This window comes from Marmota monax, unplaced genomic scaffold, assembly GCF_021218885.2.
Source record: "Marmota monax isolate L192 unplaced genomic scaffold, Marmota_monax_Labrador192_F-V1.1 WCK01_AAM20220418_F8-fsc00229, whole genome shotgun sequence".
NCBI lineage: Eukaryota > Metazoa > Chordata > Mammalia > Rodentia > Sciuridae > Marmota > Marmota monax.
In genome coordinates this window covers 2,258,834-2,277,176 of record NW_026693707.1, presented here as the reverse complement: position 1 = coordinate 2,277,176, position 18,343 = coordinate 2,258,834, and the positions used below count along the sequence as shown (strand labels likewise).

The following is an 18,343-nucleotide window of genomic DNA, read 5'->3' as shown; positions in this document are numbered from 1 at the left end:
TTTTCAGCACCATTTGTTGAAGAGACCATCTTTTCTCCAATGAATGTTTTTGGAACCTATTTCTAGTATGGGATAACGGTATTTATGTGGGTTTGTCTCTGTCTTCTTCTATTCTCTACCATTGTTTTCATGTCTGTTTTGGTTGCCAATACCATGCCATTTTTGTTACTATCGCTCTATAGTATAATTTAAGGCTTGGTATTGTGATGCCTCCTGCTTCACTTTTCTCGCTGAGGATTTTGGGCAGACTCTTTAAATTGAAACCCTCCTGCCCTTTTTTCCCAAACAGTCTTAATGAGAAACAACTTATACATCATATACTTCACTTATTTAAAGTATACAATTCAATGTTTTTTAGTATATTTGTAGAGTTGCACAAATGTCACCATAAACTAATTTTAGAATATTTTCTTCACTTCCCAAAGAAACAGCAGTACCGTGGTTAGAATTGTGTCCCTAAAATTCATATGTTGGTGTCTTAACACCCAATACTTCAGAGCAGCCTTATTTGGGGACTAAGTTGTGGATGTATTCAGCTAAGGTGAAGTCATGCTGTAGTGTGGTGGGACCCTGATCCAAGATGACCAGAGTCCTTACAGGAAGAGGAAATTCACACTCATTTTGCACATGGGGAGAATGCCCCCTGAAGAATTGAATTTCACTGCCATTAGCCAAGGAACTCAGAATCTAGGAGAGAAGCCTGGAATAGATCCTTCCCTTACACCTGCAGAAGGAGCATGGGCTGCTCACACCTTGATGTTGGACTAAGCCTCCAAAACCATGTGATAATTAACTTCTGTTTTTTAGGTCATATAGTCTGTGGCACTTTGTTAAGGCAGCCCTAGCAAATTAATACAGTCATTCCCCATTCTCCAGCCTCCTCCTCCATACCAGTCCTACTGAAGCACTAATCTGCTATCTCTAAGTCTGCTTATTCTGGATATTTCTTATAAATAGGGTTATTCAATATGGACCTTTTACTTAGGGTGATGTTTTTGAGGTTTTTACATATTGCAGGATTTTTTTTTTTCTTTTTCTTTTTTGGTATTGGGAATCGAACCCAGGTGTGCCTTACCACTGAGATACATCCCCAACCCTCTTTATTTATTTATTTTTTTATTTTGAGATAGTATCTCCCTATATTGCTGAGGCTGGCCTGGAACTTGGGATCCTCCTGCCTCAACTGAGATTACAGTCACTGAGATTACAGACGTGCACTACTGCTCGGGTCTTCATGTTGTAATATGTTGCAGTCTTTTCTTTTTTCGGTGCCAGGAATTAAACCCAGTGGTGGTTAACCAGTAAGCCACATCCCCAGCCATTTTTTATATTTTATTTAGATCCTGTCTCAATGAGTTGCTTTAGGATGTCATTATGTTGCTGAGTCTGGCTTTGAACTCGAGATCTTTCTGCTTCAGCCTCCTGAGCCACTGGAATTATAGGTGTGCACCACCACACCCAGCTGCAGTATTTCTTTTTGTTGCTCTTTAGTATTCCAGTATGTGGATGTACCATGTTTTGTTAATTTTAAGCCTGAGCCAACTTTTCTCTGTGCTACCAGGTTGATTTCAGGGCTGTCCATTGAGCACCTCTGTATAGAGTCCTGTGCTTGGTGCTGTAGGAGGTAAGGATGAAAACACAGCTACCTTTATCCCTGTAGCAGAGGAAACAATGTACAAAAAGCATGGTCCGAGGCAGATAACAGATTTACACAGTAGAACTGAAAGTCAAATGCTGCAGAGGCAACAGGGAAGAGAAAATTTATGACAAAATTTGAACAAGCTTCCTCAAAGAGGGTCATTTGGAGTTAGCTCTGTTCTTCAGGGTGGGGGCAGCTTTAAAGAGGGAGAAAGAAGAGATGAGAGGGAGAATGAGAAAGGAATTCAGACTGAGAAAATAATATATAAATATTTGGTGTGGATCAAGAGAAACTCAAAGCTCTGGTGCTCGTAATGTCTTAGGAATTCAGTATTCCTAACTAGCCAAATCATCTGAGTTCAGAAGGTGATATGTCAAGGTGGGGAAGGAGTTGCTTTTCCTTCCACAGCTGGCTACCAGAGGATTTGAGTGATGGAGCGCTCAATTTTTTGTTCTTCTATTTTGGACTTTGAGTTGGGTTCTCTCTTGCCTTAGGTAAAACCATGTGGTCCACAAAGTAGGTGGACTACTTCTAGGAAAGACACTCTAAGACTACTTTTAATCTAGGCTGTATTTTCTTTTCTTTTATAGGCAGTTGCAATATCTTTATTTCGTTTTCATGTGGTGCTGAGGATCAAACCCAGTGCCTCGCGCATGCTAGGTGAGCACTCTGCCTCTGAGCCACAACCGCGCCCTAGGTTGTCTTTTCTATACTTTGATAGATTTTCTATACTTTTTCTATATTTTGATAGTAGGTATCTTTCTATATCCACTAAAGAGAAATTTGGGCTGAGCCGATGTTGGAGGTGTACCTGGCAGAGGGAGCTCATGACTTCAAGGGCTGAGCACAGGGTGAAGATGGCTTTTTCTTTGGAGTCTGGTGTTACACGCTTATAATCCCAGAGACTTGGGAGGCTGAGGCAGCAGGATCAAAAGTTTGAGGCTCGCCTCAGCCACTTAGCAGGGCCTTAGGCAACTTAGGGAGATCCTGTCTCAAAATATAAATGAAAAAGAACTGGGATGTAGATCAGTGGTAGAGCACCCTGAGTTCAATCCCATTACCTAAAAATAATAAATAAATAAATAAATAAATAAAATAAAAATGGGGGCCTCTTCACAACTTGGCTAGATGGGAAATCTCATGAGAAGCAGGGTGGTGGGGAGGATGGAGGATGACTGCTTGGATGGATGGATGGACATTTTGAATTGGAAGATGCATTGGAAGTGACCACCTTCTACCTCCCATTTCTCCAAACTCTAAGGATGTAACTGAACTCTTAACCTTAACTCCCTGGAAATCAGGATGTTTCCTACCCACTAACATTTCTGCTTGGACAATAATGCCCAACTCTCCTAGGGAAAAATCTGAGAGGTGAGACCAGTACTGGGTTTCTGGACTGGTTCTGTCCTGAAAATGAAACCACATGTACATCTCATCCGGGAGATACTTTGACTTTTAGAAAGTTAGTTTTATCTCTATTTAGAACTCAGTGACATACACAGACCTTTGGCTGACCCTCAAGTGCTCAATGAATAGACTTCTGGGCAAGTTGGGGGCAGGTCTTGTTCTCTCTCAGTTGGGGACGGCTGTGGGTGATAGAATCTCTGGCGTTTTTGATGAGAATCTCTAATGTTTGAACTTGAGCTCTGGACTGCTCACTGAGAATACTTCACTTCTGTTTTTACTTCCTTCATTTGACAGATGTCGTGAGAGCTGACCATGTAGCAGGCACGGGGGTAGCTGTGGGTGTTTCTGGGAGAAGCAAGGAGGGGACATACACAACCTCTGTCATCATGGGGCTTAGAGATTAGTGGTGGAGATGGTTGCACAATTACTGAACAACGTGGGGCACTCCAGAATGGAGGAGTATGGGGAAAAGGAACTGGCTCTGGATTGGAGTCAGGGATGGTTTCTAGGAGGAAGGAAGAACTGAAAACTTGTGGTGGTCATAGAGGGTGTGGCGGAGTTGGCTCGTTCCATGGGGGGGGGGGGGGGTGCATGCCAAGCAGCACAGGCAGCTTGAACACAGGCCCTAAGGCCAGAGTGACATGTGAAGGCAAATCGGCTTCTCCAAGGTTAGAACCGAACAAGAGGAAGGAAATGAGAGGTTGCGGAGGCTGCTAGAGTGAGTTCTTGAAGGTCCTTATAGGCTCCTTAAAGAGTTTTCTTGCAGCTGAGTGTAATGGTGCATCCCTGTAATCCCAGCAGCTCAGGAGGCGGAGACAGGAAGATTCCAGGTTTGAGGCTGGCCTCAGCAACTTAGCAAAGACCTGTGCAGCTTAGTGAGATCCTGTCTCAAAAAATAAAAAGAAAGGCTGGAGATGTGGCTCGCTGTTTAAGCACCCCTGGCTTTAATCCTCAGTACCCACCCCGCCCCCTCTAAAAAGTTTCCTCTCAAGGGCAATGGGAAGTGATGATGGGTGTTTTAAGAGCCAGATAGTTGCCTAGCATGAGTAAAGTCATGGGTTCCGTCCCCAACACCATGGGGAAAACATCGCAGCCAGATAGTGACAGCATCCAAATGCATTTTAAGAGGACTAATTTGGGGATGAGGCAGCTGATATGGGGAGAAGAACATGAATTCCAGAGATATTTATATGATGGACTCATAGATACTGGGAAGTGGGGGAATATGAGCAGAGGGAGAGGGTTATTCTGAGGTCCCCAGGTTGAACAAGTAGCAGGGCAATGGTGCCAGTCTCAAGCCTGTCCTTAGCTTGTGGTTGAGACCTCAGGCCACTTCTTTTGTTGGATCTTTAGTTTTCTCACTAGGTGAAGGTAATAATCCTAGTCATCACCCTTATAGAATCATGGTGAGGATCCCCTGTCCACTGATGAGATCCACAGGAGAAATAGGGTCTTGTACTCTCCATAACACTAAAGGGCCTAGCAGAAGCATAAATCTGTCATTCCCTTTGTTATCTCTGTCTTTCCTCCTTATCTAAAATTCTAAGTACTTGTTCTCCCAGGAACTCAGCTCTTGGAGCAGCTGGGGCTTCACCGGGGGCCTCTCTGGGGCTCTCAAACCCACTTTTGTTGAAAACAATGATATCATTGAGTGGGTGGAGCTGGGCCAGGCTCTCCTCAGCCATTTGCAAAAGCAGGGTCTTTATGACTTCTGTACTATGGCTCTTTTCCAGCCTCTTCCATGGCTCCCATGTGACCCATGGCTCCCCTTCCTCCTCCTTTTCCCCACTGAGATTGTGGGTTTGGCAGCTCCAGTGTTCTCCTCTTGCATCAGTCTCCCTGGAGAGAGGTCCAGATGGGCCAAGGAGCTATAATGACTGTATTATATCAAGCACGATTTCTTTTTCCAAGGCCCCACCTCCTGGGGAAGGGAAGGGCAAATCATGAAAAAGGATTCCTTCAGAGAGAGACTCAAGCGCTGGAGAAAGGGTGATCTAACATGGGAGGGATGTCTTTGAGTTCCTTGTATTCCAGAAGCTCTTTATCTCTTGATGTACTCATCCTAGATGTGGGACTTCCAGAAGAAAGCAAAGGTCAGGTTGGCCACTCAAGTATGGGCTGATAGAAATATGGCTGGGGAAAAGGAGATCCCCAATATGGAATGAGCATCCTTAGCTCCGGATGCTGAGGCCAGCCTTGTTCTCTCCCCTCAATGCACTCCATTGCACACTTGCACACACGAACTCACTCCTCCATAACCATCCATGTAGGCAGCTTGTTAGGGGAGACTGGCAGATGGTCACCACACCAGTTTTCAACTATTCTAGGAAGGAAGGAGGAAAGAAGGACTGTGAAACTTGCCTTTTGGGGATCAATCAGACGTCTGCCCCCTCTGCATGGCCTATGAATGTTTGCAAGTGCTCTCATGAATGGGAGATGCAGGTGCCAGGCGGAGGGCAGGAAAACCAGGCCTGCCTCTTGCCTGTTATCTTCCCATCTGTCACATGATCGGCCTCCATAAATATTTGTGCAGTGAGTGGGCTTGCAGATGTAGGGCTTGTGGTTCAGTCAGGGTACCACAGCTTGGCCAAGCACAAGAGCAAACACATGGTGGAAGCCAGCCATGGGGAACTGGGGCTTCCCAATGCCACGTGCCCTGAAATTTGTACTATTTTACACACACACCCCCACCAATAAGCGATTATTGATGAGATTGCATGAACATTCTTCCTGTCTTCTGGGGCTGTCTGGATGGATGACTTAACTTTTGCATTATCTACTACAAACATTTAGATTATTCTAGTTTATTGAGACTGATTGGTTTAGAAACAAAATACAGCTGTGTGATGTTGGGCAAGTTGCTTTTATTTTTTCCAATTTTTTATCTGTAAAAGGAAGGGTGGGCAGGGCGGGTAGTACATCAAGATTGTTTTGTTACAGTAAACCCCATAACTTACACACTACTTGGGCCCCTAAGGGGCAAAAAATATTTTGGGAAGAGACAACGAATGGGCCACACATAGAATGAAGGAAAAGCTGAAGAAGGAGGGTTTGGAAGGGATGAGATGAAGGAATTAACAGTCCCTTCTACCACTGGGGACGGTGACTTCCATGCACATGACATTCTTCTTGAAATTCAGAGATGAGATCTGACTGACTGTCCAGGCTTGTTATGTCCCGTGCACATGGCCAGGCAAAGGCAGGAACCTTGGCTAATTTCAGGTGCCTCAGTCAGCAGTGCAGTGAGTGGGGAGTGTTTCTCTAACTACAGACCAGGCCACTGTCGTCCCTCGAAGGTGGGATGGATGCTGAGCAGACCAGAACAGTGGAGGTCCCCTATGATCTGGGAGGACCTTTCAAGTCCTGATGTTCTTGACTTGTGCTGTGGTTGCGGTTTGTGCTTTAAGTTGTTTGGAAACATTGGGCACATTTATAAAAGTCACTGTGAGATTTAATCAGAAGCTAAGAGGGACTAAGCACTGACATTTACGGCAGGTTAGTTTGGGGTCTTCAGTTACCTTTTTAATGTTTCCTTGCTTGCTTTTTTTAAGGATGTGGTTTACCTGTTTCCTTCTTAAGTATATTTTCAAAGGTTCAGTGATCGAAGAGGGTCCTTTTGTTCACTTCCCCTTGTGCCTTAACCACGTTTTATCTTTACAAATGCCAGTTTCTCACACCTTGTGCCCTAGCACTTCCCTTCCAGGTTATCAGTGCTATCAGCTAATCTGATGTAGGAACACAGTGGTTATTTGCCAAATGGTTGCTTGAGAAGCTGCTTTCAGGCAATACTTCTGCTTTCAATTTTTTTGTATTTCTGAGAAAATTTGTCATTTCTCTGAACTGGTTTTACCCACTTCCGGGAAGTACCCATAATGGGTCGTTTAGGATACTTTTAAACAAAATTGCAAACCCTTCTTGGTGAGGCATTTTGAGGGCCACTCAGGCCCCTGCCAGTTAAGCAACCAGATGCCAAGAAGTCGACCTATTTGTACAGACAGGTTACTCATCTTCACTGAGGCAGCCAAGAGAGAGAGAAGAGATTAAATAAAGATCCCGCTGGCCCAAGGAGTAAGCAGTACTCATCCAAACATCCTTTGGTGTATAATGTAGAAGCAAAACATGGGACCAGGAGCTGGTCGGAAGGGTGCCAGGTCTTGTGAGGACTGGGAGAAGATATAATTGGAAGCAGTGAAAAAGGAGTGTTGATTTAATGCATTGTTTGGAAACTTCCTTAATAGGAGGCTAAAGACAACATACAGAGTAGCTCTGGCTTTTTGCCGGATTTGCGGGTGGCGCCATCTTGCCTCTGTAGTGTTGCTTACAAAACTGATCCTTTGGCAGTGAGGCTCCTTGTGCATGTGAGTCCTTGGATTAGGAGGAGGTCCTGGCTCTTTACTATAGGAACAATTTTTAAGGTTGCCCCTTCCGTGGCCTTTCTGCTCCCTCAAAAAAGAATCTCTCTGCAACTAGGTCCCCGGACTTATCCATGCCTTATTTGGATTTGGGGCCGTGCCTTTGGCATCTCTGTTTCCATTCCTTTGGAGTCAGAGGTGAGATGAGCGCTGGCCTGGAAGTCTTGGTTCTGAAATAGCTCCAGTTCACGTCTCCCTCTTTCTTTCACTTTCCAAAACCCAAAATAAGGCTAGGTACAGTCATGCTCACCTGCTAGACCCAGTTACTTGGGATACTGAGGCAGGAGAATCACAAGTTTGAGACCAGCCTGGGCAACTTAATGAGACTCTGTCTCAAAATAAAATAATGAAAATTAGAAAAGCTAGGGATGTAGCACAGATGTAGCTCCTAGTACCACAAGATAAATAAACATAAAAATAGAATAATACCGAATTTGTTATCTTTGTCTCAAATATGGACCAGCATAGACCATCACATTAAAATAATACTCTCTGCTTTTCAGAAAGGATTCCCAGTGCCTGTCTGTCCTGAACCTTTGCCTTTTGATAGAAAGGGACAGGGAAGCTGAGTAGCCTATGACTTGCCCAGTATCTCCTAGCTAATTTGAAACATTAGTATCAGAATTTACAATCAAACGTACCCAAAAAAGAGAGAGACTTAGGAATAGACAAATGCCTGTTGTCTGGAGTCAACAATTATCTAGATTTTGCCACATCTGTTCATAGCTAATCTTGGAGAAAATGGTAACAGTTGATTTCTGTAGATTGCAAATACTTTATACTGCATAAAGAATTATTTTTAACATTTAAAAAATTTTATTCAACAAGTAGTCGTATAGCCTCTCTATATGCCAGGCACAGACTTTACAGCAACCCTGTTGAAGGAGATGCTGTCATTCTCCCCATTGTATAGATGAGAAAACCGAGATACAGACAGGATACTGTCTTGCTCAAAGTCACACAACCTTTAAGTGTCAGAGCTAGGATTTGAATGCGTTTTCTCATTTGAGCTTCCTTCATTGCTATAAGATAGTAATTATCACCCAGTTTATTGTTGCAGTCTAGGAAATGGAAGGTGTTTAGGTAGCCCAAGTGAAAATAATTCTTGTACAAATACACAGTCAGCACTTATCAAAATTTTATTTATTGAGTTAATGGAGTAATCAGCAAGATGCTACAACTGGTATAAAGCTAGGCATGGTAGCACATATCACAATCCCAGGAAGTTGGATGAGGCAGGAGGATAGCAAGATTGAGGACAGCCTGAGTAACTCAGCAAGACCCTGCCTGCCCCCCCAGTTAATAAATAAAAAGGGCTGGATACAGCTTAGTAGTAGAGTGCTCCTGAGTTCAGTCTCTAGTACTGCAAAAAAAAAAAATAATAATAATAATAATAACAAAATAAAATAAAATATAAGGAAAATAAAAAAAATAAAAAAAAATAAGGAAAGCTCTGATTTCCCACTGGAGCCCCCAAGAACCTTAGCCAGGCCCTGATTTCTTTGAGAATTAAGACGTGACAATGTTTTGGTGTGGCCCTAAGAGGAAGCATCATCTTTTGCCTCATTTCAGAACTTAGAAGGACAGTCAGAAAGTGACACTGAAAGCAAAGCAGTCTTAGCCTACATTTTCCCTCAATGCTGTGCCTATATCCTCCTTAGATTTTTAAAAAATAAGTTGACATATAAAAATGGTACATATGTATAAATCAGTTTTAGGTTTCTAGAAGGTGACTAGGAGTCTGGGAATGGGAAAGAGAACTTGGAGTTGATAAAAAAAAAAAAATCACCTGGAAAATCGAAGCATGCATATTTCTTGGTCCTTAATTAGAGAAAGTCATTCTCAGTAGGGCTGGGAGAGAGCCTTTCTGGATGGTTATCAGGCTGAGTGTCACCATAATGGCATTTAGAATGTGTGCCTAGGCTGTCACCAACCCTTATTGGCTGAGGCCCTTTCAGGCCAAATGAGAGGGAGCAGCAAGGCTGTACCTCCCCAGGCATTACCAGGGTACAAGACTTGGAACTCCACAGAGCCAAGATCCTGGTGGAGGAGGCAGCGGTCAGGGTCAACCCTGGAATGATCAGAGCAACGCGTGCTAACGCTGAGCATGTGCATTTGAGAGAGCTCTTTCTCAAGGTGGTTTGGAAATTGTTATCATTTTATCTCCCCCAGTTTGCTTATTTGATGAGGGAGGAAGGCGGGTTGAGCTCCCAGAAGATGTTTTGCTGATTTATTTTAGTCTCTCTGCTCCTCCCTCCCAAGAGGGAGTTTTAGCTTAGAGAGGCTTTTGAAATTTGTCTGACAGTAAATCCTACTTAAAGAGATAGTCCTGGGTTTGAAGACTCCGAGCCTTAGGTTCCTGGCTGCTGGAACAGGAAGGTGTCAGATTCCCAGGGACAATTCTGTTCTTCCCTGGAGCGTGATCTTAACGTTTTATTTGGTATTTGGGGGGACAGCTTCTTTTCTTAGGTGGGATTCCGAGGTGGTAGCTTTGCCCCAGGACTCTGGTATCTAGCAATCTTGGTTTTACCCAAAGTCCAGTGCCACCTGTGGTTATTGAGAGGATACTGTGACAGGATGGAGAATCTTCTGCTGATCTCTGCCTGCCCCTGAGCTTCTGAGCACAGAACAGCTATATAGGGCTGGAGGTAATAGGATACAAAAGAATGGCTTTTCTATCAAAGCCAGCAGCCAAAGGAGGGGGTGGGGTGGGAAATCTTGGACAGTCTTCCTCTCTTCCTGGAGACACATCACTCGCGACTCGTTTCCTGAAAATCCTAATGTAATCCAGTGGTGAAAGACAGCTTCCTGCCGATGTGCTGAGCCAGCCCCTTGTCAGGGAGGAGATGAGAACAAGATGTAGTCAGAGAAAGGACAGCTGGGCCAGGCTGGGCCACTCAGTGTCCATGCTGTCTCCTCTCTGTGTGGATAACAGTATCCTTTGTCTTAAAAGCACCAGGGACCCACCTGGGTACATGGGCATGGAGACATGGACAGCTCTACCTAGGGCAGTGGGGAGCATTTGAAAGCAATATTCTATCCCCTCTTGGTAAAATCATGCGGAGAGGGATAAACCTTGACCTTTCCTTTTGCTTCTAGAAGGAAGGACCTGGCTGAGTCTGCAGACCCACTTGGGGAAAGGGTTATTTCAATATAATTAGCCCTGAAGTTCTTGTTTATCCACTTTTTCTTCTCAGCAGACTTTCACATCCAAGAGTTAATGGTCTCCTTTTTCTTGTGATCTCACACATGACCTCAAGGTCACTTGTCATCACCATCAAATTACAGTGTGGTCTACAGGTTCTGGGCAATGTTTGAGTTTTATGCTTCCACCTACAAGAGTCAGAAAGTATTTAAAGATTGGGGCCCACAGACATGAGCTGGAATCTGGCTCTGGTACCATGTTGTGGGCATGGGGAGCTTCCATGTCCTCAAGTACAAAACAGGGAAGGTATGAGGACCTACCTGGTGGGTGTGCCATGATAGAAAAATGAAACAAGCCAGGACCTAGGACTTGGGACACATGCAGACGGTTCCGATTGCGAACTCTCTGGGTTTCTCAAATTCAGAACAATCCAGGATGTGGTGGAGGCAGGAAGGTAAGGGGGGTCTTGGACAGTGAGACATGTTTAGGCATTTCTGAAGTTGGTTAGAGAACTTATGGTCTGGGGCGGTGATTCTAAACTTGATCCTGCATCAGAATCATCTGGAAAGTTGCTAGAACAGAAGGTGTGGCCCCAGCCACAGTTTCTGTCTGATTCTCTAAGTCTGAGGTGGGACTGGACAATTTGCACTTTCAAATAAATGTTGATTTGAAAGGAGGTTAGGTGGAAGAGAAAGCAGATTGTTCTCTGTAGGTTCAAAAGGCAGGATAAAAGCTGGAGGGTGCCTAAAGAGAGGAGGTTTTCAATTTGGTACTTAACTAGCTGGGCGAGGTGGCACACAGCTGTCATCCCAGCAGCTCAGGAAGCTGAGACAGGAAGATCGCAAGTTCAAAGACAGCCTCACCAATTTAGCAAGGCCCTATGCAACTCAGTGAGACCCTGTCTCTAAATAAAAATACAAAAAAGGGCTGGGGATGTGGCTCAGTGGTTGAGTGCCCCTGAGTTCAACCCTGGTACCAAAACAAACAAACAAACCAACAACAACAACAAAACAAACACGCATAACTACTACATGTGGTCAGAACTGGAGAGGGTAGTCTAATGAGCTCCTGCCCCTGGAAGTTCCAATGCTGAATGGATACCTTGCAGATTCCTATACTAGCTGGAAGTTTCATTCATTCATTTATTCATTTTTCCACTTATGAAATTCATAATAAACTTGGGACTGCCTGGTCAGAGCTGGGACCTGGGGGAGGGACCTTAAAAGAGCAGAGGCGCTTGCCTTCAGGGAGCCACGGTGGAATGGATTTCACCATAGAATAGCTAAGGTCCCTTTCAATGCTGTGGCTCCAAGAGTCCTATGAGGGTGGGAACAGATCCTCAGAATAAGAAGCTGCAGAAAGAGTCATATCTTCTGAGGACGTGTGTCTGACAACTGACAAGAATGCGGACATTGCCAAGACTCACTTTGGATCACATCTAAATGTCACTGGATCCATGATTTCTCTCTCTGCTGATACTCAAAAGAGGCTGAGAATGTATGTACTATGAGTGCTTTTCCTGTGGGAAAATTGACATCTCCCCACTGGCACCCAGGATGGGCCATTAAACCCTGAACCCCTTACCAGCCATCCATCATGCAGCCTGTGAGGGAAGCCCAGGAAATGGGGCTGCACTGTGAACTCACTGTTTTTTATCACCTCCTCAAGTGGGGAGTGAAGGGCTGAGGAGAGTAAGGGAAACAGATAAATTTCATCAGCTTTTCTGGTTTGTTCCATCATAATCCCTGTTGAAAGCAATAACGATAATCATTAAATTTTACCACACTTGGCTCTGTGCCAGGCATTGGGTCAGCCCGCTTCATGGATTATTGGGTTGCTTGATTCTTAAGACACCCATATCAACTAGTGTATTATCCTCTTTGTGTGTGTGTGTGTGTGTGTGTGTTTAAGAAGAAACAAAAGTCTGGAGAGGTCAAGAAGCCAGCTTATGACCCAAGAGATAGTAGAAGTCAGAGCTAGATCAGAACATGAGTCTTCTAGAATCCAGACCGTGCTCCAGGCTCTGGGTCTCCTGAACCTGTCACTCATTCCTTCAGTCACTAGATACTAGTTCTTTCCTTACACAAAATTATGTGAAGCACTGATTCGTACCAGTGAGCAAAACTAGTTGGCCTCTGCCCTCATGGAGTTTGTTTCCTGTAGACCAAGGAGTGATTCTTCCCCTAGCTCCTGGGCTGCTTAGAAGCCAAGGAGGAAGAGGGAAGGGCTGGGAGACAGATTTTGGCATGTTCTTTTGCTGACCCAGTATTTCCATGTGAATGAATTTCTCTGCACCAGCTGGGTTTTGTGTTTTGTTCCTTTTACATATCCCTGTTGGGTTTCTTTTCTTCTTGTGGAGTTTGGATGTTAGTATTTGCCTTCCAGTTGCACCCTGGGGGGGTGAGGGAACCTGAGTCAGGAGTCGGGAGAACTTGGAGCTGGAAGTAGCACTAGTGACTCTACTGATGACCTTCTCTCACTAGGGAATGTCACCTCTTCCCCCACCCAGGTTAGCCCTTCAGATTCTTTTGGCTGTCTGGGTTGGCCTCAGCCTACATTTTCTTCTTTTCAAAAGCAGTTTTGAATTATGTTTTCAGTTCAGATGATTTTAAAAATAGATTTCAGAAGCTTGTAACTTACGCTGTGAATATCTTCTGCAGTCCTGAGATAATCACCATTAACAAGAGGCATTTGTTTTTCCAGTTGTTTTCAATGCATGCACAAGTGTGTACGATTGTTAGTTTTTCAATAAAATGACTTCTAAAATTCAAACTTTTCTGGCTGGGAGCGGTGGCGCACGCCTGTAATCCCAGTGGCTTGGGAGGCTGAGATGAGAGGATCGCGAGTTCAAAGCCAGCCTCAGCAATGGTGAGGTGCTAAGCAACTCAGTGAGACTCTGTCTCTAAGTCAAATACAAAATAGGGCTGTAGATGTGGCTCAGTGGTTGAGTACCCCTGAGTTTGATCCTTGGTACCAAAAAAATGAAAACTCAAACTTTTTTGAAATTTACTGTTTCTATCTAGCTTCATTTTGGATATCTGTCCATATTTGTGGATAGAGATCTGTATCACTTTTTTGTTGTTTGGGGGTCAGACTCCAATTCTAGTAGTGTCTTTCATGAGAATCCTTTTTTTTTAATGCCTAACCTTGACTCTCTATAGAATAATTGTGCCTTTAATGTTGCTGGGCTAATTGAAACATCCACTTGACTCTTTTACTTTTCTTTTGACTCCTGGAGAAATTCTAGGAACCTTGTTCAGTGTCTTCTGGCCTTTGGTGAGGATTTCTCATTCTCAGCTTCAGAGGTCTGTGACAAAAGAAAAACCAATGTCCCAGTTTAGAAAGAGAAAGAAAAAAAAAAATCATTGGATGGGGGACGTACAGAATTACCAAGACTCAGGAAATCTGAAGCTCTAGTTCTCAAAAAATTCAGGCATAAGCAACAAGAGTCTGTTTAGACCTTGCAACACCACTCTATGGCTTTGCCTAAAACATGGGCCAAGCCCTTGGCCAGAGCCAGGTGGGACCCCTTGATTGATAATCTCACTACAGCATGCCTCAGAGAGAAAAGTTGAAGTGCTGATGCTTAAAATTGGTGCATGCAAAGTCGGAAAATCAATCAAGGGTTACAAAACCTAGAAAATGCTGCCTGTGTGTTCCTCTTTGTATTTTCTCATGAACTAGAAAGGAAAAAAGAAAAAGAAAGAAAAGATTATTGCTTTAGTTCTATCAACTTTATCTGGTTGGAGTTCTCAATGTATATAAAATTAGTGAAACATTCCCTCATTTTCTTTTTATTCTATAACTCCTATGGCTGCCCAGTGTCTTCTGCATGGAGGTGCTTGGAATGACACTTCTGCTTCCATTAAAATGACCAACTGCTGTTACCAGGAGGTTGGAGTCTATTAACTATAGGTTGAAATGTTTGTTTTTCTTCTTTGCAGGCAACTTTTTGCTCCGGCCTACACAGAAACCCACTACACTCCAGATGGAAACCCTCAAACCTCCATGCTGAAACCTGAGGTAAATTCAGGTCAACAAATATCTTTTCCTGCAGTTGCCCTATCTGGGCACCACCCCTAGGGACTGAGGAGAGGTGTGATGGACATGGTGCCTTCTCTAAAGGAATTTCTTCCCCTGACTAAAGACCAAAGGAGCAAACAGGAGAAGCAAAACATGTGCTCACTGTACATTGCTGGCTAAAGTTGCTAAACAAATAGAATGTTTTAGGGTAATCACACCAATTAAAATTGGTGTAAAGCATCATGAAGATGTTGGGTGTTGTGTCAATTATCCACATATTAACAAAAATTTAAGTAAAATAATTTGCTCATACTTCTGTTATCTCACCCAATTACATTTTGATCAGTCCCCTCCCCCTTTTTAAGTAGATATTTAGGGTTTACAGAGTTGTAATCACTCTACATTCAAATTTTATAGTCTGCCTTTTTAAAAATATTTTTTTTATTCTAATTAGGGATATATGACAGCAGAATGAATTTTGATTCATTGTACCCAACTGCAGCACAACTTTTCATTTCTCTGGATGTACACAATGTAGTGTCACACCTCATGTGCAGTCACACATGTACCTAGGGTAATGATGTCCATCTCATTCTATAGTCTGCCTTTTTGATGTGCTTTTATGTTATGAAGGTTTTCTTATTTTGTGTCTGTCTTTATATCGGACATTTCTCCCTCCAAGTTGTTTTTGAGCCAGGATATATGCACAAAGCCGAAGGTTTATCAGTGACAGAATGGTCTTTTAGGTGGTCACATTGGTTGGCTTCATCACATCCCAATCGTGGACACTTAGGGGAGTGAATCATATGTATTTCATATCATATCTCATAGATGCCTATGAGATTTGTAGGCTCAGAACAGTGGTTCTCCACTAGGAGCTATTTTCCCCTTCTAGAGACACTTGGCAGTATTTAGAGATGGTTTCGATTGTTCCCATGACCGAGGGGTGGGAGACACTCTAGCACGTAGTGGTCAGGGGCCAGTAATGCTGCCAGACATCCTACAAGGCACAGGACAAGTCCTCCATAACTGAGAATTGTCCATCCTCAAATGTCAACAGTGCCCAAGTTGAGAAACCCTGGGATAGAGTGGCCCTTCTATACTGACGGGGTGAAGTAAGGAAAGGCAGAGCAGGAGAGGCCATGGTCTTCTGCCTTTGGGGCAGAGTGAAATGGACTCCTGGGGCGTGTGGATCTGAGATGTGGTATAGAGAAGGGCAAGGACATCCTTCTGCCTCAGTGCTATTCCAGCAGCTTCTCACGGAACCTGAGATTCCCACATGGCCCATTCTTTGAGATTTCCCTGATAGAGGGTAAATGTCTAACAAGACTACAACTACTATCAGTCAAGAATAGCTCAGATAAGTTTAAGAGATTACTCATGAATGGGGTAAGGGGTATAGAACAGTTAAGTTTTGGAAGATCTAAGGGCTGTAGAGTGTAGTGTCTTGGTAGGAGGGGCTGTGTGGTATTTCAGGGCATGAAAGTTAGTACTCAATGCACCTTTTCCACCAAGACCTTCTACCAAGAGTTGAAAGAGTGGCCAGTGTCCACAGCAGGCATTTTGGACTGTGTCTTCCTATCTTCCGGGAGGCTGTCCAGCTGTGACTCCACACCTCTTCAGTGCCCCTTGGTCAGAATTTCTCGTCCCTTCTTCAGACCTCAGTTCTGTGCCTCTGGGGCAGCATTAGGGGCTGAGTAACAGCCTGGCATAGAAAGCCCCTAGTTATTACACCCTCACAAAAGCACCCTCCTCTGAGTTCCTCCCATTTCTGTGCCCACAGCTCAAGAATGGGTCTCAGTCCACAAGTTCCCCATGAGCTCATGCTTCCTGCTGTGAAAGACCCCCGGGGGTAACCCCATCAGACAGAGAAGCTGCCTAATGCAATGACTTCATGGCTGATCCTTGACTTGTTCTTTGTGCTCTCTGCTTGTGCATTAGGCAGAGATGTTGTAAAGGCCTTTCAGAAACAAAGGAGTGGAAGAGAACTCCCCCTCAGCCCCAGAACCCTCCTCCTTCCTGAAGGTCGTATTGACGGAGGCACATCCTAGCTGAATCCTGGCACAGCTCACTATTTTCTTACATCCTCTGCTACCCTACTGCTGGCCCCTACCCAGACCCATGGGGCTGCCAGTCAGCTCATCTGGAAACAGAAATCCAGGAGCAATGGCAATGGGAGAAACCACTTAGGGGCTCTTGACCCAAATGGTGAAGTCTACACTCTGTGTCCACCATTGGCCTTGAGTTCTGGGACCTTATCAAGGCTGTAGCCCTGATCTAGGTCAGGTCACTGGGGGAATGGGTGTGTGAATGTGTTCCAACAAAAAGAGTTACAGGGCTTCAGGTCCCAAGCCAGTGTTGTAGTCTTGGCTTTAACTAGCTATGTGGCCTTAATCAACCCTTTGGACCATACCATTGTTGTTTTTTCATCTCAAAAATTGGATATGCTGATATCTGACTCTTGGGACTATTGGAAGGGTAAGATGAATCACTGATTTTTATGGGAACTTATAAACATCTCTTGCAGCTCCATAGTTTACAGATGAGAGAGTTGAGAGGAGAAGAGGAAGAGTAACTTGCCCACGCTCAGAAGTGGCAAGGCTTAGACTGGAACTTCTCTGTTTTGTTGCTTGAGATGCTGGAGGGTGACAAAGCTTTGGCAAGTCGGGTCCTATGTCATTATGATGCTGGGAGAAGCAGAGGTTGGAGTTGAGGGCTAGGCTGCTGGGATTCAAATCTCTACTTTGCTCTGTCACTTTGTGAGTGACTTAAGACCACTCTGACCTTTAGTTGTCTCCTTTTAAAATACGGGAATAATACTGTCTTCCTCATAAGGCTGTGCTCAAAATTAAAGGAAAAAAAAAAAAAAACCTACCAAAGTTGTTTGTTAGGTAGTAAGAGCCGGAGAGCCGGCAGCGCTTACTATTACTAACAGTAAGTGGCAGGTGTGATGATCATGTGTGACAATGCGTGTGAAAGCCCTCTGTCAATTGTAGAGCCTGTTGTAAGAATCAGTTGTTTTGCTACTTTAGAGAGCATCTGGGCTGTGTACTGTTAGCATCAGTCCAAAAACAGGAAGCAGTACAGAGCTTCTTCAGAGCTGCCTCTGGATTTGAGTTTTCTTTGCCGTGTGAGGGTACCAGCATTTTGCAGCTTGTGGCTGACCTACATTTCTGAACTCCTTGACTCTCCAGTGTTGCAACTTTTATGAACCCCATTTACCCCTTACAGACCCGGCCCCCTCTCTCCCTGGGAGTACTCGGCCCCTTTTCCTCTGGTGAATGCACCTGTGCTGTGGAGTCTGTGGCCTCACTCTTGAGTTCTAAGGACCAGGTTCAGAACTGGATCATCTGATGATCCACCTCCAGGTCCCAGAGCCCAGGGGAAGGTAGAGATGCTGTGTGACAGGCTGACATTTGAAGATAGATGGACTCCTGGCCAGAAGGAGGGTTTTGTGTCTGCCTTATCTTCTTTCACAGGTGCTGTGGGATGTCCCCTGAGCTCAGTGAATTTCCTTTGTATTCCTCTGAAGGTCAGAATCTGACTTGTTAAAAGTCCAGGAGAGTTTGATGCAAAGAGGGGGCCGATGCCTGTTCCTCCTCCCAACTGTGTGGATGTTCATGGACAGAGGAGCCACATGGCTGCTCGGTGGATTATCAGCAGATGAAAGGGCACCTGTGGTCCAGAGAACTGGCCCGAGCTTAGTGTCAGCTTGGC

The 18,343-nt window shown here is 44.4% G+C and overlaps 1 protein-coding gene across 2 annotated transcripts in view; it reads left to right on the top strand.

The window, feature by feature from the left end:
* The window catches only part of Adam19 (ADAM metallopeptidase domain 19), an 85,142-nt gene that overhangs the window by 22,060 nt on the left and 44,739 nt on the right, over nt 1–18,343 (top strand). For both annotated transcript variants that reach the window (XM_046459937.2, XM_058584196.1), the window contains exon 4: nt 14,548–14,626. In XM_046459937.2, coding sequence (XP_046315893.1) covers nt 14,548–14,626 — 79 coding nt within the window. The remainder of the gene's footprint in view (nt 1–14,547; nt 14,627–18,343) is intronic.